The following is a 23,165-nucleotide window of genomic DNA, read 5'->3' as shown; positions in this document are numbered from 1 at the left end:
TGGTTAAAACCACCCATGTGATAAAAAATATTTCAGTTTTGTTGCATCAAGTGAATGGTGAATAAGTCCATGGAGCAATAAAGACCCAATGGGGGTGGGCAGGCTGCAGCCCCCTCCCCCCCAGGATTTCTTTGGGGTTAAATGGAATATAACAATTTTGCTCTAGCTGACCGTTTACATAATATCACCAATACCGCATAATGCCAGAGGCGAGAGGAGACTTGATGTAAACTCAGAGCTTTAAGTAGAAGGGTGGGTAGACCATCTCAGAATGTGGGCAAAAAGGACTCTGCATTTATATACTGTCACAGCTAGCTGAAGTCTGCTTCAGTGCTCGTGTTATAAGGGCTGGTATGAAAATAAAGCTGTCCGGCAGAGAACCGGTTTCTGTTTCCCCAGTGGGCATCTGTGGTTACTTGGGTAGAATGGCACAGGCCCGCATCTTTTAGGAAAACAGCTGATAAGACATGAAACATTTTACAGTTATTTTTAAAAAAGCGCCAAGGTTTGGGCACATGAGCCCGAAAATAATGGGTAGATGGGGCCAAGGGCGGGGCTGCCAATTTGTCCTGATGTGACCATTGTATTGGTCACAGTGGGGGCAGGTATGTGGCCTCCTCACTAAATGAGGCGTTAATCACTGCACAGCCGGGCCAGCGGAGGTAGACGTTTTTTTGTGCTGATTGATTGCTCTTCCAGTGCAACACTGCTTCTACAGTGTTGCCGGGCAGGCCCCTGCCCACAGATACAGAGGGGAAGGGGGAGGAAGTCCTGGCAACTGCAGCGGCCTGCCTCATGTGTACCGCACAGGGCTAGAGGATCTTGTAATATTTTTTATGTTCGGAGCTTTCCTGCCGTCCTGGGACGCATTTTTTAAATATAGAAGTAGGGCAACGGACTTAGTTAAATTCGAAAAGTAGGGGCACGCCGTGCCCTTCCGATCCAGCCCACTTCTACCACTGGTTCCTTCCCTTTACCTTCAGTGATGTTCTACAGCATCTTGTGTCCACCTTCCCTTCTCCTCCTCTCTTCTCTGTGTGCACCCTGCTGTATTCCATCTTTAAGTGGCACCTTTCCAAACCTTTGTTCCCCAGCTGGAGCTCAGAATGCCTCCAAAACCTTAATATTGTGGCCTTGGGCATGATAAAAAGCATACCAAAAAGAGTCATCTCGATTGGAAGCCATTACACCCAGCAACAGGGTCTTAAAATGTGAGTTATTAAAGCCTGTGTGAGGCAATTCAGAGGTACAGGCAGAATCCTGCACAATGAATTTATTTGCATTTATTGATTTATTTTGAGTATTTTATTTAGCCCCTCCAGATTGTCTTTTTGCCTTGGAGTGTGCGCTGACAAGGTACATAAAGATATCAGAACAGAGGCGACGTGGACTAAAGTAGCTGCCAATCAGGTGTTATTTTTCCACTCTGTTTGACCTGGAAAAGATCCAGTGAAGACAGAATGACTATCCTTTTAGAGCAAGACTTGATTAAGTTATCCTCAGACGTGTAATTTACGAATACAATGTAGCCTTTTTTTGCAAGGGAAACCCTGGCGGTCGGCGTATCTTCTCCAGGCGCCGCTGGCAAGCGGGTCTTCAGCTGAAGGAGGTGCCTGAGTGGATAAAAAGAGCCTGGACGCTGACTGCCAATAGTTACCACGAACAATAAACTGTTGTACGCGGAGGGACGCTGTAGCGTCTCTGGAACTGGACTCAATGAGTGACGTTTTCATTTAAGGGAATAGTAAACTGGGATGGTGGCCAATGGCTTGAGTGGTTTTAGCAATGACAGGAAGCGGTAGCTCAAGGAACGCTAGTAAACGTTCCTCTGTATCTCACTTTCCCATAGCGGTTTCATCAATTCCCCTACCTGTGTCCCCCGTCTACCCATCCTCTTCCGCTCCTTCTGTCTTCAGGGACGGCTGAGTAAGATGTGACTCCGGTGTGGCGTAACTGACCTCCCAGCTCATTGAGTATCTGCCTCCTCACAGAACCAGGCTTCCACCAACCATACGGCATCAGTCGCTGTCAGTGGAACAACTCCTGCCGAACATTGCTAATCACGCACCCTACTCTGATGGTTTAAAACCATGCTAGCTACCAGTTCCACTCATTCTGGTGGTGGTAACTATGCTTTACTCAACTTTATCTGTTGAATATAGTCATAGCAGCATGCAGTAAGCCATATTTTGACTCTATCTTTCTGTGTGTGTGATTAAACTTCACCCACATTCCAAATCTTGCTATGTCACAGCACACTGGTCCTTATATGAATACCTGAGCTGATAGGCCATCAACCTCGCAACAACTCAAACCCGCTGATAAGCAGTAAACCAGGTTATCTGCCTCTCTGTGGGGAAATCGCCTCTCCGGCCTTCTACTGTTTCTGTGAGTATAGACTATTCAGTAGCCTAGATTTCTGTACCTTACTCTATCTGTGTTTCTAACCAGTCGATGGCTTTTAAAAACCTTGCTGCCAGTTTAAAATGCAGAGTCTGTGAATACACCCTATCCGATAAACAGGAAACCATGCTATTTGTCTATAGTCTATAACCTGTATTTGTGATTTTACCCGCTGAGGCGATGAAAACATGTTTCAATTCTACAACAGCGTGTTGCTGTCTGTCTTACTGTGTCAGGCTGTACACCAGCTATTCGTCAACCCCATCTGAATGGCTGAACACCATGTTATCATTTCCCCCATCCATTGTGTCTGTGAAAAAAAAACAGTAATCGGACTAACCCAACTGTGTCTGTTAGCCATAACCAGTGATATCCTGCCGGTGAGTGTACCCGATCTAATAGGCTGTGAGTCATCCTGCCAATCTAATCTACTGTGTGGGTGTGTATACCCTACTCGATATGCGATAACCCTGGCATCAGTCAGCATGTTGTGTTTGTGAGTATACTCCACCAGTAGGCTGCAAACCAGGCTATCAGTCCACTGTGTTATCTGTTCACTTTGTAGTCTCTGGTAGTATACACCATGTGGTAGACTGTCAGCCATACAATGGATTTACACCACCAGTACACTGTAAACCAAGCTGCAAGTCCCAACCGTTGTAGATCTGGATATACCCACCGTAGGACGTAAACCACGTAAGTAGATCAAACTTTGTGTCTGTGCTGAACCAATAGGCTAGACCCTTCTGTGGGTGAAAAATCTGCTCAAGCAATTAGGATTCAGAGTTTTTCCCATGTGGGATATTATATCCCATTAATATTTTTATTTACAATTTTTCTTTACTAGTGCCATCAATTTGCCAAATTATTAAAAAAAAATAAAAATGACATATTTGCAAATATTACACAATGTGTGAGTGAGGCCAGAGAATGGGGGCCTGCGCATTTGTCCCATCACCATTAGTGTGTTTCATGTATCTGCCCTTAGTGGCTAAGTGTGTGGCCAGCAATGGGATACTTGCTCTCTGTGCCATTGGAACCAAGCTACACCTGGCTGGAGTGCATAAATCAGAGCAAAAGATGTCTTGGGTTCCTATTGGAGCAGGACCATGACTGATTTGCATATGGCTTGGTCTAATCTAAAGTGACATGGTGAGCAAAAGAACAATGAGTTGAATCCTACCCTGAGCGATTACTAGTGGTTAGACTAATTGCAAGGATCCTCCCATCACATTGTGTTTGATTGATGTAATGCCCTAAGTGGCCATGGGTGCCCAGGTGTGGGTTCCTTGCTGACTGTGCCACTGGAACCAAGCCACACCTGACTGAAGTGGCCCAATCAGGCTGAACCTGGTCTTGGGTTGCTTGTGATTTGGTTCAGAGAGGATTTGGCTTGGCAGCTGGGGCTGAACTGATGCTATTGGAGCAGGGTCAAGACTAATTTGCACATGGGTGCGTCTAATCTGAGAAAGCATGGTGTGCAAAAGGACGATGTGTTGGAATGCTACTTAAGTGATTGCTAGTGGTTAGACTTATTTCAAGCAGTCCTTATATCGCCTTGTGTGTGTTTTATATGCAGGTGATGACCTTGGGGGAAGTGCTGTAAAGTTCTTACTGGTGAGGAGGAAAAACCAGTGGAAATCAGTGGCACTGGGAGCACCACAACTACAGTCTACCATGAAGGAGAAGAGTCAAAAGAAATTAAGGAATTAAATAGGTTAAGAAAACTAGATAAGGCTCGTCAATTTACAAAACAAATGCCTACTCTGAAACAAGCACCTCCATCAAGGCTTTAGGCACTGTTTGGTTCTAGTTGTACTCCCAAAAGTAGGAACAAAGTTTGCATATCGCCTCAGACAAGCAAAAGTCTGACCAGTGAAAAGTCAAAGGTAAACAAGAGTTAAGAGAACCCTATTTTTTTTTAGGTCTGAGAGATTAAAGTGCAATATCCATGCAGAAATGAAGATAAGAATTCTGCATCAGCAGCGCACACCTGGGAAGGACTGTAGCTTTATTTGGTGCATCCATATCGATTCAACCATTATTTGGAGGAATCATTTAGCGATCATAGTGGCACAGCATAAGAAGCGTGGACTACTGTTGAAATTAAATCCTATCACCAGTCTTTCTTCCACCTTAACTGAGGGCAAGTTAAATGGCGTAAGTAATGGACGTGTCATACACCCCTCTCTTAAACTGCAATCCTAGGACCCATGTGATGAAGACATTTCTTTCACTAGGTGTAACACGCTCATGACTTACTCCAGCATTTCCTGCACCAGCTACTTGGTGGGAAAAAATCTACGCATCACAACCTCTGGAAACCACCCTATTTTTGTGAATGCAAATAATAGTTCCCTGGATTGAGCTATTTAAACATCAGAATGTTCCATACAACCACAAAGCAAACATGATGGTCTTTTGCCCCAGCCAAACTCCAGTAAATCAAGATCCTCTTTTGTGAATTGTGGTCATCTTATTATGATTCAGAAGTCATTCCGTTATCAAATCCCTGCTTTTCCCGTGCATGCCAACATGGAGTGACGTCACCACCTTTAATGTTGTCCTCAATTCAGCTATGATTTAACACCTTGGGTGCGCCACCGATTTTGCGGAAGTGCGGCAATTCCGTAAAACTGTAGGGGCTGTGTCGGTCATTGGCCGACGGCAGCACCAGCGAGGTAGCGTTGCCGTCGGCCAATGGCCGACGGCAGCATGGAAGGGATTAGGGTCTGTGCGCTGCACCACACCCCCAGCCCCAAAGTATCAAACATTGCAGAATGAATTATATCACTGAATTATATCACTGAGACTCAAAGTACGGCCCGGGGGCCACATGCGGCCCCCGGGTCAACATCAGCACTGGGCTGATGTTTACTTGAGATGACACTAATATTAAAAATATGCTAAATAAATGGGGAAGGATTTATTTGAAGGTTTATTGCTGTGGCAGATAGGAAGTAACTAGGGTGTCCTGCACTGCTTAACTTTAGGAACACCTCCATTTATAGTAGCAGGCTCTTCAAAATCCAAAAATGTATTTCATTAACATGCAGAACAGTTTTACCTTAGTAAATCAGATTACATTGGTGCATTTAGAGGTATTTTTCTTTAAAAGTGATAGTTTTCAAACATGAATTTAGAAACATTAATGCTTCCCCCCACCCTATATCAACAATGCCAACAGTGAACTAAGAGGCAAGTCATTTGTTATGTGCATCCTTTGGGTTACCATGTCTGCTATTATACATAAACAACATTATAGTTTATTAAATCAAACACAGGAGAATGTTTTGTAAGGAGCACATCCTGTAGTCATCTATTTCGAGGCCCTCTTATAAGTGATAATAAAGGGAAAGTAAAATAAAAGAATTGCCTACGATCACACAGTTTGGTCAAGTGGGGAAGCCAGGATTGATTCCAGGTTTTTTGGTTCCACATTGTGCAATTCAATTCAGACAGTAGATGTACATGAGTTGCTTGCACCAAACTTCCCCTCCCCCTCCCCTACTGGTATCGGTGTGGCCCTCTGTCACACCACCGACCAAACATTTTGGCCCTTTAGTAAATGTTTGCGAGCACACATGAATTATGTTGTGCCCAGAGTGTTTTTCAAGATGAAGCAATGTTTACAGGACTTAGGTAAAATAAAACGTGTGAATCATCCTGTTTTTTGGCACTCCAGAGGCAGTCAAAACCAAACACATCCCCCTCCAGGAACATTCCACTCTCTTGTAGCCAGTGGCTTTTATTTTCCAGCATGAACAGCCAGGTCAATGTCTGAACCAAACAATGACATTTCAAAGTCCCTCTGTGATTGGGTCCCAGATCCAGCCTGAAAAAGTCACAACATGTTCCCTGTCCCGGTTCGAGCTCCCTAAATGGTCTCCGTGATCTGAATGGATGCCTGTCGCGACCTGTCCAGGGTTTGCGCTTTATTGGATAAATCACGCCAGGCCATTTTTTCCAACAATAGTAAAAGTTGTGAAATACTTTAGGGAGCCACGAATTCAAAACAGCGTTGCCTAGCAGTTACTAATGTTGTTGGACGAAAAGCAGTGTTTTATTTATATAGGCTTATGAGTGAAGTCATTTACAGAGGGATTAATAATAAGATCCAATTATAAAAATCAACAAGGGAACACAGCGGGAGTAAACATTGTATCCAAGTTCTCTTCTCATCTGCAAAGCAGACCTAGTAATGGGGCAACACAGGGCGGTCCCCCAGCCATGAAGGCTACTGACTCCCAAAACTGCCACTCTTCACTCCACAATCCTAGCTTTTGTGGCCAACAGTTGGACTTTGGCATGAGAATGAGAGAGCCTTCACTGTGGTGCATATGGGGCAATAGATGCCAGTGGGGGCCTGGTCAAGGTAGTTGCTACCCTGGGGCAATGTTCCTACCAACCCTCCTACCTCTTCAAGTGAGCGGATGGAACTCAGAGCTGATGGGCAGAAGACAGGCATGAAGGATGTGTTGGGGACTACTTAATGCCCCTTATTAACTAGGCCTGAAGCAGAAATTACGATAATTTGACATTTTCGCGTTCCGCGGAGAGCACAAAAATGTCAAAACGTTTGCAATCTGCTGCGAAACGGAAGTTTTTTCTAGTTCGCGCTTTAAAAATGCAATCTCGCGTGCGCGCGCTAGCGTCCCTGCGTTCGCCGACGAGTTTTCCTATGTTGGATTGTTGGTAGCCGGTCGCACTATCCCGCGTGAGTTTGCGATCGCGAACACGTCATTCAAGACCCCGAACAGGAAACAAGCATTGCGAGCGGGCAGGACAAGTGAAAACAAGATGGCGACCGCATGGGCAAGTTGGCGAGACATTTTTCAACATGATCACACAGAAAATATCGCACACAGCCGGGGGAAAAAAAACTTCTGCGTCTTCGCGATATTTCCGCGTGTTTGTGGAGATGTTTGAAATTTTTGCAATAATTTGCGAAAGTGAATTTTGCAAATTCCACCCACCCCTATTATTAACCCCAGTGTCGCTCTGCTTGTTGTCTTCTTTCAGATCACTGCCCCAGATATAAAGGCTCTTCAGATCTCACACTCCAGACAGTATCTTCATAACTATTTACTGCAATTACAAGTGAATGAAGCTGGAATGGGGAATAATATCCTGGCCCAATGTTACAGGGCCTTTTTGCGTATAGATTTCTGATTCCGGCAACATTAATGGACCATTCTCTGCTCCTGTTTACCACCTGCATGCAGAGGCGAGGAGATGGGACCAGGTATCTGTGCAGCCAGGGGGGCATGGACAGGGCAGCGTAGGGTAGCCTTAAGATGCTAATATTAAAGCTGTTATGATTTGTAGCTAAACTATAGAAGCCTTGTAAGCCCAGGTCTGTGGGAAGAAGATGGACTTCTGGCCGGGGGGTGGGGGGGATCTTTCATTATTGCAGGCAGCGGTGAAGTGGTTGAGGGTCCCAGGGATGCGAGGGCTCACCGTACCCCAATTATAATTGTATGTGCTCCACCACCAGGTTGCCACTTGTACAGTGGAGTTGAGTCTGGCATGACTGCTCCACAGATGCTTTGTTTGGTGATGAGATTATCTGCAGAGGGTTCTTGCATTTGAAACTGTGAAACAAGCCCCGGAAAATCCATTTGTTTGGGATTTTATATTGTGCAAATATATGACCAAGCTTCACTATCACACACAGCACAGACCCAGCATCAGCAGCACCAGTGCAAGCTTCTCAATGTAAGAAATGACACTGCCCAGAGAGTGCAGTGCTCGCTTCCCTCACACATGCACAACAGATACAGTGTATGCATAGCCAGTGCAAGTTTCTCAATATAAGAAATGACACTGCCCAGAGAGTAGCAGTGCAAGCTTCCCTCACATGCACAACAGATACAGTGTATGCATAACCAGTGCAAGCCTCTCAATATAGAATACGCACTGCCCAGAGAGTGGCAGTGCTCGCTTCCTTCACACATGCACAACAGATACAGTGTATGCATAACCAGTGCAAGTTCCCCTTACAGGTACAAGACAGTTACGTCACTATACCTGCACAGATGGAAGCAGTGCAGGCTTCCCTCACGCATGCACAAGAGGTACAGTATATGCATACCCATTACAAACTCCCTTCACAGGTACAAGACAGGTACAGTGCAAGCTTCCCTCACACATGCACAACAGATACAGTGTATGCATAACCAGTGCGAGCAATTGACACTGCCAAGATAGGAGCAGTGCTCGCTTCCCTCACGCAAGCACAACAGATACAGTGTTTGCATAACCAGTGCAAGCTCCCTTCACAGGTACAAGACAGGTACAGTGCAAGCTTCCCTCACACAAGCACAAGAGGTACAGTATATGCATAACCGGTTTATGTTCTCCTCACAGGTACAGGACAGTCACAGCACTACACCAGCACAGACAGAAGCAGTGCAAGCTTCCCTCGCACATGCACAACAGGTACAGAATATACATCACCAGTGCAAGCTTCCATAACAGGCACAGCACAGTTACAGCACTCTACCGGCCCAGATGGAAGCAGTGAATGCTTCTTCACACAAATAGGTTAGCTGTGGCACAGAGAGCAGCACAAAGAATATACCACTGAGCAGACAACTACTCACATCCTAGAAAGAACAACATGAGAGTTCTGCAACTGAGCCCTTTGTAAAGACCCCATCAGGTCTTGGGGATGAAGACAGCCAGGCGGTTCAGGTAAAGTGCTGAACTCCAGACTGAAGGAAGTCTCCCTTGGAAGATGAACTTGGTGTGGCAGCCTTAACAATACTGTGCTTGCCCTTCAGTTCAGGACCCTACCTTGGCGCTGCTGTCTCCCATGCACTGCTCTGCTGCAAAAGCACCTGAAATCATAAAGTCTATGCAAAATCTCTGCAAATGTCACCAAATTGCAATGATTCACACTTTCCCTAATTTGCGGAAAAATCGTGACTTGTTTGCAACCATTTACACCACAAAAGAAAGACTTGCAGAGAAAAGGTCTGCATATAGTTCACATTTTTTAGAGTTTTATTACAGTGAATATGGTATCATAAGGTAGAGAAAATATCCCTGCAATGCGCAAAGATACATTTACATGGAAAAAATGAGAATTTTAGCTAGAGAAATTCATAAACTATGGGGAGTTTCAAATCACAAATCTTCGCAAGTGTAAAAAAAACATATACACCCCAAAAATGGTCTTATACATTGTAATTGTGTTTATATAGCGCTTACTACCCCTCATGATGCATCGAAGTGCTATTCGGCGAGTAGCATGCTACTCCAGAACCCAATAGGATTGGTGATGGATTAGTATAAGGAAATATGAGTATAGTATTAGTATAGAGAGGTACAAGTTATTTCGAGTGGAGGACATGGGAGTCTGTTAGTTGGATTGAATAGAGAAATGGAAGGATAGAAGAGGGAAGAAAATCAGAAGTGTTAATTGGGAGATCATAGCAGTAAGTTGAGGCCTGGGGTGAGTAAAGGAGATATGAAGAAGAGAAGAACCTGTAGAAATTGACCAGGGAAAAAGAGAATCTGTAGGAAAATGCTTCATGAACATATATTTAGACCTTTTCTTGTCAGAGAGTGGAATCCTTTATGGAGTGTACTCATTGTTATTCTCTTTTTCTTTTTCAGATTTTCACAGATGTAAATTTATCCCAGGAAACAAATTGGATAATGAATATTAAAAGGACCATGAGCAAAGTTCGGTTACTTCTTTTACTGCTACTTGCTGTAGGCGGGGTAAGGGCGGGGAAGGCGGAGGAATTCGAGAACAGCGATGGGGGCAGCGAGCAGGAATTTATATACATGAACAGGTACAAACGGGCGGTTGACGCGCAGGACAAGTGCACCTATACTTTTATCGTGCCGCAGCAGAAAGTAACGGGGGCAATTTGCGTGAATTCTAAGGAGGCGGATAGCGTGCCCGAAAACAGGGTGAATAAGCAAGAAATCGATCTGCTGAACAATGAGCTTCTGAAGCAGAAGCGGCAGATCGAGGCCTTGCAGCAGCTGGTCGAAGTCGACGGGGGGATCGTCAATGAGGTGAAGCTGCTGCGGAAGGAAAGCCGCAACATGAATTCTAGAGTAACGCAGCTCTACATGCAGCTCCTCCACGAAATCATCCGAAAACGGGACAACGCCTTGGAACTCTCCCAACTGGAGAACAAAGTGTTGAACCAGACGGCGGAGATGATGCAACTCACCACCAAGTACAAGGATCTGGAGCACAAATATCAGCACCTGGCAAACTTAGCAAGCAATCAGTCCACCATCATCGCCCAACTGGAAGAGCACTGCCAGAGGCTGCCTGCGGTCAAACCCATACCGCAAACACCGCAGCAACCAAACAAACCCTACCAACCTCCCAACTACAACCGCATCATCAACCAGATCTCCACCAATGAGATCCAAGGGGACCAGAACTTGAAGGCGTTGCCTCCTCCTCTACCCACCATGCCTTCGGTCACCAGTGGACCACTGTCAACGGATAAACCATCAGGTGAGTCCCATTATCATTGAATTACTTTTTTAACTGCTCCAGCTACACAAACTACAAAGCTGCTCAGATGCAGAGGCTGTGTGCTGCGGCACTGCTGATTGTTGATGCCACTTTATGATTCTCTAGCAGCTCTAAATTCCCTGCATCCTGATGTTTGGACCATGCTGGACGGGGAACAGGTTGGGTGGGCAAAGTGAAACTAAGGTGTCCTCGAATGAAGCAGGTGTGCTTGGTCCTTCTTTGTCAAGTGCAGAGTTTCAAGCTGTGTGAATGCAGGAAATCACATTGCCCACCTAAGGTACATTAACCCCTTCGGCGCTCATGACGAGCTCGGCTCGTCATGAGTTACGACGATCGTACGCTCATGACGAGCTCAGCTCGTCATGAACCGCGGGTTTTGAAAAAACGCAGCGCACAGCGGGAAAACCGCTAGCGTGCATGCGGTTAAGCATAGACACATGTGTCCACAATCGGCACTTGAGGCTGATTCCCAAAAGTATTTATGATTACCAGTAGTATTCAGGAGTACTCTTTTACTGACTCTTACATGCCTTTGTGAGCGGCCCGCTTAGTGAAACTGCAAAGAGGGCACCGTCCTTTGGATTTATAGTAATTGTATATGAATATTTCCTGAATATTCCCATTTTAGATTTCTTAAGGTTAATTCACAAGGGCATGTAAGAGCACACACAGATACTACAGAAGTACTATTTTACATACTACAACATGCATTTGTAATTATTCCCCTTTATGTAGAACAGTACTTTCCTACACAGGTCTCAGAGGTGATGGATTCTTTTTTAGGTGATACCTGCTATAAACAACTGCATTAATTTATTTTTGGACAAATAATGACTAATGCAATAGGGTATAATAGGTATTCAACAGTGAAGCACAGATCCTTGAAAAATTATTTTACATAGTGAGAAAGACGTACTACAATCACAGAAGTTGATAATGCACAACATTGCATTGAAGAATATATTATATATGAAGCGTACCCAATACTCTACTCGTTGAAAAATTATATTCATGTTGCCTTTGTTGGGTAAATAAAAAAGATGACAAGCTATTTTGCTACATTGAACATGGCACTGAAATATGTCCTGGGTACTGTCTCTTGCAGGGTTTATTCTAATGCATTGCTCTAGATGGACTGGTGTTAATATATTCGTTACTATACAAATGCTCCTGGCTCATTATTGTATCACTTGTGTGCCTCAAGGGACGGTCTTTGTCTGCTCTAGTTCTCCCTCCAGGAAGGGCACATTAACATGTTGTTGACTTGTGACCATGGCTGAAAGGTGTAAATTGAAAGCACACCAATTAAATCCAATTGAAAGGCCTAGCATTAGAGTGTTAGTACATTACACATAGTGGCGAGCCTTCAAAGATAAGTGCAGAGAGTCTCTTAAATTATAGTTTGTTTCCCTGGAAGAACAAATATTTTGACGGAAAGGGCCAGTCACTTTACATCATTAGGAACTCATAGAAAGAGAGAACAAACATGATTTATTTTCTCTCTAAATATACACATCCATATGTAATAATGTCATTTAACGTCATAAGTGATGTCATATGAGAGGTCATAAGCAGTGCATGACAGGCATGCGCCTTATGGTTAGTTTACTGAACCATAACTGGTGGATGTCAGGTTTTTTTTAGGTTTAGTTTTGTAACCATACCTGCACTGTGTTTTTATAGTGAGGTTTTGAGGTTTGTTTTTAGTCATACTTCAGGTGTTATGAGCAAAGCTAAAGAAGCCCGTTATAACTTCACTTTCACCTTTGTTTTTAAGTGAATATACCTATCTATATACTTGTGGTAATTTCAAACATAGCCAGATATTAACTAAGTCCGAGTCTGCAGCACATATAACACCCACTCACATAGCAACACACCAGAACTTCTAGTAAATAGTTACAACCAACTACAAAGGAAAAATGGCGGCACCAAAGTCCAACTAGCCATTTAAAATAATGCCTTCCTTCGTGGAGTCGCCTGTGCTGCTTTGCGACTTCCGCCTACCCACGTCTGTGCACTTGAACCTAATCATGTTATCAGACCCTTCATACATGTTATCAAGCCCCCTTCAGATAAGTTTTAGTTGTTGGCACTCAGGGAACACCAAAGCCATTTCCCTACCTCGCTTCTCAATGGCCTCTATTCACAAACCACTGCCCCAGAGATACCGTGTGTGCTGCAAACATATTTATTTATTTATTTATTTTTTGCAATTTTTAAAGCGCTGCAATTACCCGTGGGTGTCTCGGCGCTAAGGACTAAAACTAATTAGCCAGTGATTAAACGTTGAGACAATGAATAAAAGTGATGTATAAAAGATGTCATTGGGAAAACAGCCAAGTCTTTAGCTGCTTTCTGAAGACAATCAATGATGGACTAATCTTTATATTGAGGGGAAGGGAGTTCCACAATTTCGCAGCTGCTATGGTGAAACATCTATCTCCCCAAGTCACTGTCCTTGTTCTAGGAATCTGAAGCATGTGAGCCGTATTAGAGCGTAACGTTCTAGGGGTTGCCAAAGGTTTAAAGGAACTCCTCAGAAATCTAGGGCCCGTGTTGTTTATTGCCTTGTAGACAATGCATAGGGTCTTAAACTTCGTACGACTTCTGACTGGAAGCCAGTGCAGTTGGTCTAGGTGTCGAGAAACAGAGCTGTATTTGGGAATGCCCAATAGCACTCTGGCGGAGGCATTTTGTACTAGTTGCAGTTTGGAAATAACCTTTTTTTGAGCATTGAGGAAGAGGGCATTGCAGTAGTCAGTGCGAGAGAACACCAGTGTGGAAATAAGTGTTTTTCCCAAAGCTATGGGAAGATACGGTAAAAGTTTCTTTATTTTCCTTAAGATGTTAAAGGAAGATGAAACTACCGCATTCGCATGATGATGGAACAGGAGCTTGTTGTCAAATATCACTCCCAAATTTCTGACTTTACTAGCAAGTTGAGGCGGAGTTCCCAGTTCCTCAGGCCACCATGAAGGGGACCACAAAGGTTGAATATTTCCGAACAGCATAACCTCCGTCTTGGATGAATTAAGTTTTAAGCAGTTGGAAGCCATCCAACTGCTAATGGCCCTCATACCATTCTTAAAATTTGCTGCAACCGTGGGTCCGTCTTTGTGTATAGATAACACCAACTGAGTATCGTCAGCATATGTTGTCAAATTGATGTTATACTCTTTTATTACCCTCGCTAAGTCCGAAACATAGATATTGAAAAGGGTCGGACTTAGCGAGGAACCCTGAGGCACTCCACAGGGAAGGCTGAAAGTAGGTGAAGTAAAAGTGCCCAACTTGACAGCTTGTCTACGATCAGCCAAGAATGATGCAATGAGTTCCCTAGCTCTATGTTTAATGCCGATGGCCTCGACACGGCCGATCAGAGTTACATGATCGACCGTGTCGAAAGCCGCCGACAGGTCCAACAGAATCAAGACAGCCTGTCCACCCAAACATATGCACGGTAATCAGCACAATTCTTGGATATGTGAACCTTTCATTTGTCTTCCCTTAACTACATCGCCATGGACACCTGAGCCAACATTCAGTTTTTCTCATGTATCTTATTTTCACTGGTAAGAGCTAAAGGCAGCTGATTCGGCGAGTTCCATATCATTTTCCTAAAACTTTATTCTAAGTACTGAGTGTCCTGTTTATGCATCCTTCACAATGAGGTTTCCATGAGTGGGGCAGGGGTTTAGGATTTTTTTTCTCTTCATTCCAATCATAGCGTTGTTTGAAGGCATGGGGGTTCGACGTAAAATGCAACAGGGGTTCCAAACTAGTCTGCAGAATGAGATAAGATGCCCTATTCTGAGGTCAGATGTCTCTTAAGTGGATACCTTTCAGGATTTGGAAACTTCACTTCAAGAAAAAGCTGCACAAATCAGTTTCTACAAATTGAAAATTATTTTGGCCAGTTCTCCAGAACACATTGTAAACTTGAGTGCATCTCGAGACTTCAATACTAGGGATTGTTGTTACTCGAGGGAGTGGCTCTCCTTGTATAGCGCTTGTAAGGATGTGTCAACCGTGCTGGATTTCAGTTAATTTTGCCTATTATCAATGATTGAAGAGAAATGACTACCCTATGACACACAGCACTGAGGGCAGAATCCACTGCGACTCTCCAGAGGCACTTTTGGATAAATAGTTCCATTGTACAAGATTTCATGAAATTACAAAAGATTAAGGAAGAGATGGAGTTAGCTGTTGAGGCTCTTAAGAACTATGTGTACCTCACTTTACTTGTTTGGAACAAGTGATCTCTCGGCAGCTTGCAACGGAGATGAACTCGCAGTCGCCGCGGCAGCTCGCAACGGGATATGAACTCGGAGTCAAGTCAAAGCAAATTTTATTCGGTCAAAGAACTCGGAGTCGCCACCTGTTCATCTGTGATATTTGTATTCGCACCCAGGCATATCCCGCTATCTCTATCTAAGACATGGCAACTTCACTGGTACTGCCCTAGCTGCTAAAAACAAGGGCAACAGAAAAATCAACAAATTTATCAATGTTGTAGACCAAGTCTGAAAATGCATCTATATGTTTTGATCTGCATAATCACGACTCGTTATATCAGACACCTTAAAATGTAATTAAAAATAGCGAAGTAGAAGAATTCTCTGCCATTTTAAAGTCACGCTACCGCAAGAACGTGGGATTTGACTTACCCCGATTCTAAACTTGTGACTGGTATCCAGGCTCTAATAAAACCTGCTACTGACCCGCGTCTCACATTTCACTGGCTGAGCGAGACTGGGCGCGACAACTTACTGGATCTAATTTTATGTGCATTATAAATGGCCAATAAAAATACCCTTTCACATTCTTCCCTTGCTCTCATTCATCAAGTTTTATTTTAAACAAAACTTTACATCTAGCAATTAAATTTGACAAGGCTAGTTACATAATCAGAAGGTACCTCACAAAAATATTATGGATTTTTACTCTTTGGGCACATTAGGTAAACATTTGTTATCTGTATTAAAAATACTATCCCTTTTTTCAAATAAAAAATTCAGTGCACCGATTTCCCGTAATGCTTTTTTAAGAGCATGTAACAATGCATATGTCTTGGTGTTTAAAGTAATAAACAAATCCCAATTGTCTTGGAATTCCAATGCTCAATTGATATACATTTAATATTAGATATAAAGGTCTAAGGTTGCCTTACGTCAATTGTGTGTTGCGAAGATAAACATTTTCTTTTCTTTGCATTCAAACAAAAACTGACAACCAGAGGGAAGGCTATCTTTGATGTGTACTTCCTCCCCCATTCACTGACCTGCAAAACATGTATTTGTGGGTTAGTTTAAAGCTCCTGGCTAGATGGGTAAAATGTCGTTGTGTACAAGGGATATTTCCGATGCCCAATAAATGTCAGCGAGTTTAGAAATACAGACAGCTGTACTTTGGTTTTTGCCAAACTTTCAGTAAACTACACCCTGGTACTTACTGCATTGTTTGACAAGTACATTTAAAAATACTTTGCGTTAATGTTCTACTTTATGCTAGGAGATATCTTTGTTACAGCTCTTTTGTGATTAGGATTAGGCAGACTTGGCATTTGGCAATTTTGTCAATTTTTTCCAAATTGTGAACATTAAAGAACAGTGCAAAATTCCTGTAAAAAAGTAAGTTTTGTAGAAAATAGACTTCTCAAATAATCCTATGGAAGAATTTTCTAGCTTAAGAAAATTGCCAAAGAAATATCCTTCAAATTGTTTGGGTGGAACATTTTTTCCACAGGTGAAGTTGACAAACTTTGGAATTCTGCAGTGTTGCAAAGAGTGTCACCTGTGCATAATGTCATCAGTAGAGCTATCATTTTAGACACCTCTAGATTTATCTGTGGGGGGTTATCTGATGGGTCCACCTTTGCTGCCCTTTCCAGGTGGCATTCACACGGGTGCCTCAACAGTCACTGATACACTGAACGAGGAATTGTCTGTAACAGGTTTACCATTGACAATGCCCATGGGCTGTGGGGGTATTTAATGAGGCCTTGTGCTCACACACTCCTGTTTAGAAATCTTGGTCATGGCTCCTGTTGGAGAGGGAACATGGTGACAGACTGTGGCACTTATGCAAAGCCATCCACACACGAGATCTGAAATATAAACACTGCCCGGCTCCAGATCTGAGGTTGGAAATTGAAGATGAGGGTTGATCCATGCAACCAAAAGACCCAAAATGGCGAGGGAAGCTTATTGGTCCAGGCAAGCGGACATGCAGGTTTGAGGGTGTCCTAGGCGAGGATAGTACTGTGTGCGCTCATAGGTCCCAGGTGAGTATACTCAGGCTCTGCGAACGGATGTCAAATATTGTCCAAATCACAGCGTGCGAAGAGAAGGCACAGCTGTCTGATGTCCTGCAAATAATGCAAGGACTAATAACCCTGGCAGCAGGGCTGGTGTGAGGTGGCCGATCAGTGACAAGTCCTGTCCATCAGTCACCCCCAGGGTTGAGATGTGGCCGGTTTTAAGACCAGGTGATGGCCAGAGCACATCAGACAGAGATGAGACCAAAGTAAGAAAGCTATAGGGCTGAAATCTGTACAGTAAACCTACAGAGGTCATAGGAAAGAGTCTTCTCTTAGAGATCAGAGCCAGACAGTGCAGAACACTGTCCTAACCTGCCCCGGCAGAGGGATGTCTCATCCCGACGCGCGCCCACAGCTGAACCCAATGCAGTGTCACCAGCCGGAAGTAAAGAGAGTGACCATCTTGGTTGACCGCTCCTGCACAGCTGTGGCTGAACTCAGTCCCCCCACACATGGCTCCCACACTTGAAGATACTAGAACAAATAATACGCTTAGTGGGGCCAACCAAGCCTCTCATCTTCCAAAAGTCTGGAATCTGAGCAGCATTACACTGAGGAGACAGTGATGATTGTTATTAACAGTGCTTGGAAATGGAAACAGCTGTGGGGTTAGGCGCTATATGCTAACGCTTCCTTTGAAGATTTAGGCGATGGGTGTCCATCCAGCCTGTGCCACTGGTTCCCTCTCGCTTCACCTGCTCCCTGCCTCACTAACACTGCCGTCTGTGATTGCTTGTGGGTCAGGCAGTAAACACGAACTCACCGTAAAGCGCCTGCACGCACGTGCTGAGGGGGCACAGCGCTGTGAAAATACCAACATTCCCTGCTGTTGTAATGGGGTGGGAGCGCGCGGCTGGAATGTTATCAGCCCATTGGCCCTTCAGACAGCTGGAAGCAGCAGCACACAGACAAATGTAACCACCACACGAGAACGGCAGCATTCCAGGGCAGCGGCATTCCAGAGATGCAGCATTCCAGAGCTGCTGAGGGGAAGGATGCGAGGACATAAACCAGCTGATGAGGCGAAGCTGGAAGCGCTTTAGAGAGACTCCGGGGGCACGGCTGGGGGTCACGAGAGACACTGTTGCTAGGGTACCTAAAGGGGACGATGGACGCCCATTTATTCATGCATGCAACAGTTTACGAAGCATGAAAAAGAAGGAGACAGAATGCCTAGGAAGGAATCTCCGGGACTTCAAAGAAAGATGCTCCTATTGACAGTGAGTTACAAAGCTCTGGATTTTTCTAGTTAGATTATGTGATCTGTACGGAGAGCAGCAGCAGAATTCTGGGGATTAAACACGTAGGGCCTCATTTATGAGGCTGTGCGTCACTTTTACGCCGCCGGTGCGTCACTTATTGTGACGCACCAGTGGCGTAAAAAATGCACCTTGTTGCTTCATATTTACAAAGGCTGAACGCCGCGCTCACCGAGATTCTAGGAGCTGACACCCTATCAAAGGTGCTGCTCTCCGCAAATTTCCACTTCGAATTGGGTCACTACTGGACCTTTGGCGGGCGAAGTGTACTATTGCTTACGAAACCTTGGAGGTCCCCTACGTGGGAGTACGATTACATACAGCGCTGGTTTCATATTTGAACCTCCATGAAGATTCTATGATCAAGGTTAAACTTTATGCTAACCCTGCTTTGGGACTGTTATTAGTTTTCGGACCTGGACTCCATAATATTAATAAGAAACAACTTAAGACGACGATTTACAAGGCTCAATTTAGTCAGTCATTAAGGATACTTCCTCATGACGATACAGACTATTGCGTTGATCCATATTCACTTCGACTATCAAGTCCAGCTCCCAAACTTTACCATTACTCGCCCTGACGAAGTTCCCAAAAGGCAAAAAGAGGAACGAAACGCGTTGGCTGTGCCTATGCTTCATGAAAATATATTTTTTGAATAAAGAAGAATTTACGTATAAACTACTGCTGATATTGACTTCATTTGAGTGCACCTTCCATTCTGTTTTTGGTCTTCTAGTCCTTTTTCACATCCCACGGCAGCGGATGTTGGAAGAGTTTGCACCATTTCGAATTTAGAAACTAAATGATCCGTATTGCTTGAACTGGTCTGCTGCCTTGGTCCTTCTGTTCTAATATTTACAAAGTGCCACATCTAGGTAGATGCGTCACTTTGTAAACCCCTGCGCCACATTATACCTGCGCCAGGTATAATGTATGCAAGGGGGGGCGTATTGACGTAAGGAAGGGTCGTAGAAGTGACGCAGTGAAATCTATGAGGTTTCACGGCGCCACTTCTAGGATGCAAATGCGTCAATTTCTTACGCCTGCCTCACAGCAGGCGTAAGACTGACGCAGGCCCTTTCACATGGGGATTTTGCCCCATGTGAAAAGGACGCATTGCTGGAGTTGCGTCACTTTTGTGACACACTCCAACAATGCGCCACTTTTGCGCCATACAGATACATCAGAAATACTGACGTATCTGTAACTCCTTGCGCCATGATGCGTCATACTGTAAATATGACGCATCATTGGTGTCGCAAGGAGGGCGCAATGAAAAGTGGCGCATCGCTGTTTTCACGCAGCGATGCGCCACTTTTCATAAATGAGGCCCGTAGGGTTTAATAATGAGCCCATATCGAGAGCTTGACACTGGAGTCAAGGTATGAGCTGAAGTAAACCACAAGCCCACCCAGCTTTGGAGCATGAGAGCGCTGACAAACTACAGCCCGGTTGTTGAGCATGACAGCCCAGAGCCCAGATGCAAAGCTGGAGAATCCAGAGCTCTGATATAGATCAAGACAAAGCAGAGCCTGGACATAGAGCAAGAAAGCCCGAAGCCCCGATACAGAGCAGGAAAAACCAGAGCAAAGATTGACAACCCAGATACAGAGCCATAACAACCCGGATCTCAGATATACAGACACATGGGCAGTGACAAAACCAGCCCCACCCCTCTGGTCCACTGAGGAAACGCCTGGTGCCTGCTACAGCCAGTCCGGACGTGGTAATACAAACCAAGACACATAAGGAAAATACAGACCCAGGATTGACAACCCAGAGCTCAAATACAGAGCCATTAGTAGCTAGAGCCCTGAAATAGAGGAAGACAACCCAGAGGCCAGATATAGAGCCTGACATCCCTGAGGTTACTGTGAGCTGGAGAACAGTCACCCAGAAATAGTGGCTGACATCATGGAGTGCAGACTAAGAGTGCAACAAACCGGAGACAGATGTAGCGCCTGCAACCCAGAGCCCAAAAATAGAACTGGCCATCTTTGAACTCACTATGAGCTAGAGAACTGGAGCCAGGAATGAGGGTTGACAACATAGATGGATCCTGGACACGAAGCATAGCAAGCCGACCTCAGCGTGGAACCGGAGAGCACGGAGCCCACATTGGTGGATCCTCTTTCTAATCCGGCTGAGAAAATTGACGTTGTGAGTAAGCATAACTCCCTAACCTTCCAGGTTGTTAGACCTGAAGGAAAGAATACTGCAGCGGTCTCATGGTGGTGGTTGGAACTATCTGCACGTCGCAGAGGAGGTAGGTTCTGCCTTCTCTGGTGAAGCGCCCCTTGAGATCTTTGGAACATCTTCATCAGTGATGTTACAGAGGGGTGATGGCTATTGACACTGTGATCACAATCCATCCCCTCTGCAGTGTGCCACAGATGAGCCAGCAGAGAAACTCACTTTCAATGACAAAGAACATAGTTAGCACACACTAAAGGTTCCTTTAATGAGAATACACAGCGCTGTCCACTTGGGGAAATGATTAATAGCTGCTTTTGCAACCTGTACAGTCCGTAAACACCCAAACTTCTAAACCTGGTAGAAGGAGAGTAAAGCAAAACCAAAGGGGATGATGGACTGAGTGTTGAACATTGCAAGCGCTCACCCCCAATCGACTGATCTGGGTTTAATCCATCATCATTCTTTCGCTCACTCCTCCACCCCAGTTCAGACACGGCCACATGCAAATCAGTCTGACCCTGTGCCTCATGGGAACAGTCCAGCCCATGGAGAGCATACTCATTCTGGTTCTAAGGGAGTGTGGAAGAAACCGCTTTACCAAGACTCATTTAGGACAAATCGAACAGAAATCAGACTGTACAGGTGGAAGAGTACCGCCAAGTTGTTCTTGATCCGTCTGTTGAGTGACATGGCCTGCAGGCGGCTCGGTCTAACCTCCTCCTTTCCAGCTCTTAGGTTGACCGAGATCAAACTCGGGCAACAACATGAAAATAAGAGATTCTCCTGGGATGAAGGAACTAGACAACAATCAATGTCAGTGTGTGAGCCCACCTCAAGACAAATGACACAACAGGCAGTTCACACAGTAGAGCTCATAGGGCCCTTCACGGTGCCCCTGCCATCACAGGATTCGTGCAGTATCCTCTACAAGCAAGAGAGGAAGATATGAAGCCCACAGCTCATTAGTAAAACTGGCACACGGGTGGGTGACTGGCAGGCAACTATCCTATCAGCTATTGAGTCAACGCAAGAACACATTAATAGGCCATCTAGTGAGAGAGGACTAATTGGCCCTCCAGCCAATCTGCATCCTTCTCCAATAAATACTCTGATGACATCATCTCTAATCATATTCTGTCATCCTTCCCTGACAACCTTTATAAGCAGTATCTAGTGCTTAAGCCATAACGGCAGTGCAGTGGGCTATCACATTCCTGGATGCCGGTGCACTGCACCGGCTTCTCCGATAATAGCTATACCCCTCTCCATTGGATTGGGGAACCCAGTGCAAGACTGGTTCAGATCCTGTTTACCTGACCGGGTTCAGGAGGTGTCTGTGACACTACACACCAGCATCCTACCTGTCATGTCCCTCAGAGATCCTTGCTGCCACAAACCTGCCTAATGTTTATGCAGAGATTCTGACGCACCCTAGCCGATGCCACGACTTCCCTATGTCGAGGTACGCCAAAAACATCCGCATCCAGACTCTCTTTGGTGTGGATGGAGATTATAGCATGGATGCTGGGTCGAAGGGTGTGTGATGTCACTTGGGGAGAGGAGTTGGCCTAACGGCTAGGGCGATCGACCTCAAATCTGGGGAACTGGGATTGAGTCTCGGCAATGACGCTGAACATCCTGTGATTCTGAGCAAATCACTTAATCTCCCCGTGCCTAACAAAAAATGGATATGTCCTCATGTAATGCAAATTGTGCTAGGTAAAGCGCTCTGATACCCGATTCGGGTCAAGTTCTCACTATATAAAACTCAGTAAAATACATTTAAAAAAAACAAAACTTCTGGATTCTGGCTAATCCACATCCATGCCCACATAGTGTACAGCATTTCACTCGAGGAGAGGAGGAGCACACATGTGGGCGCAGAGGCTGAGATTGTACCACGGATCACGCATTCCCAAAGGGGTCTCCTGCCCTCACCCTCCTATGGGGCAATCTGTCGCAACATTAGGGCTTTAGACACAGACGGCATCATAGTGGAGTGTGATTACGATCACCCCACACAGTGGAACCCTCTCACCACAGTCTGGTAAGAGTAGAGCCCGCAGTTATTTCACTAGGTCCTGATGAATGCCAAGGACCCTAATGGGCCATCTGGAAGAAACATGTCAACCACATTGATATCGGTGGGGAGACGATATAATCCCCAACACACCAATCACCCTGTTTTAATCACCATATAGACGCCAGCAACATTAAAATTGATTTGACATCTGTAATGGCTTTTTAAACTCACTTTTTGTCTGTAAGGACCCCCACATAGTTTAGAAGTGCATCCCTGTCGTCAGGTGTATGCCTGCCCTCAACCAAACCAAGTTTTTAGAGGGCGAGGACTGGTCAATGATGAAGCATGACACCAGGTGGTGTGTGAGACCAGTATTTCACATTTTGTGAGATGCCTGCACTCACGAATTGATAAACTGTAGCACCTGGGACACCTTACTGAGAG

General features: G+C 44.9%; 2 protein-coding genes across 2 annotated transcripts in view; one reads left to right on the top strand and one right to left on the bottom strand.

The window, feature by feature from the left end:
• RALGPS1 (Ral GEF with PH domain and SH3 binding motif 1) overlaps positions 1-23,165 on the bottom strand; it is a 1,636,862-nt gene that overhangs the window by 878,225 nt on the left and 735,472 nt on the right. The gene's annotated exons all lie outside the window — the stretch shown is intronic.
• Positions 1-23,165, top strand: part of ANGPTL2 (angiopoietin like 2) — a 99,699-nt gene that overhangs the window by 27,927 nt on the left and 48,607 nt on the right. The window contains exon 2 of the mRNA XM_078646108.1: positions 10,027-10,894. Within this exon, the coding sequence (XP_078502234.1) occupies positions 10,069-10,894 (826 nt within the window). The 5' untranslated portion in view covers positions 10,027-10,068. The remainder of the gene's footprint in view (positions 1-10,026; positions 10,895-23,165) is intronic.

Source organism: Lissotriton helveticus, chromosome 5_1 (assembly GCF_964261635.1).
Source record: "Lissotriton helveticus chromosome 5_1, aLisHel1.1, whole genome shotgun sequence".
In the NCBI taxonomy this organism is placed as follows: domain Eukaryota; kingdom Metazoa; phylum Chordata; class Amphibia; order Caudata; family Salamandridae; genus Lissotriton; species Lissotriton helveticus.
Note: the sequence above shows the minus strand (reverse complement) of the source record. Positions and strands in the feature narration are given on the sequence as shown.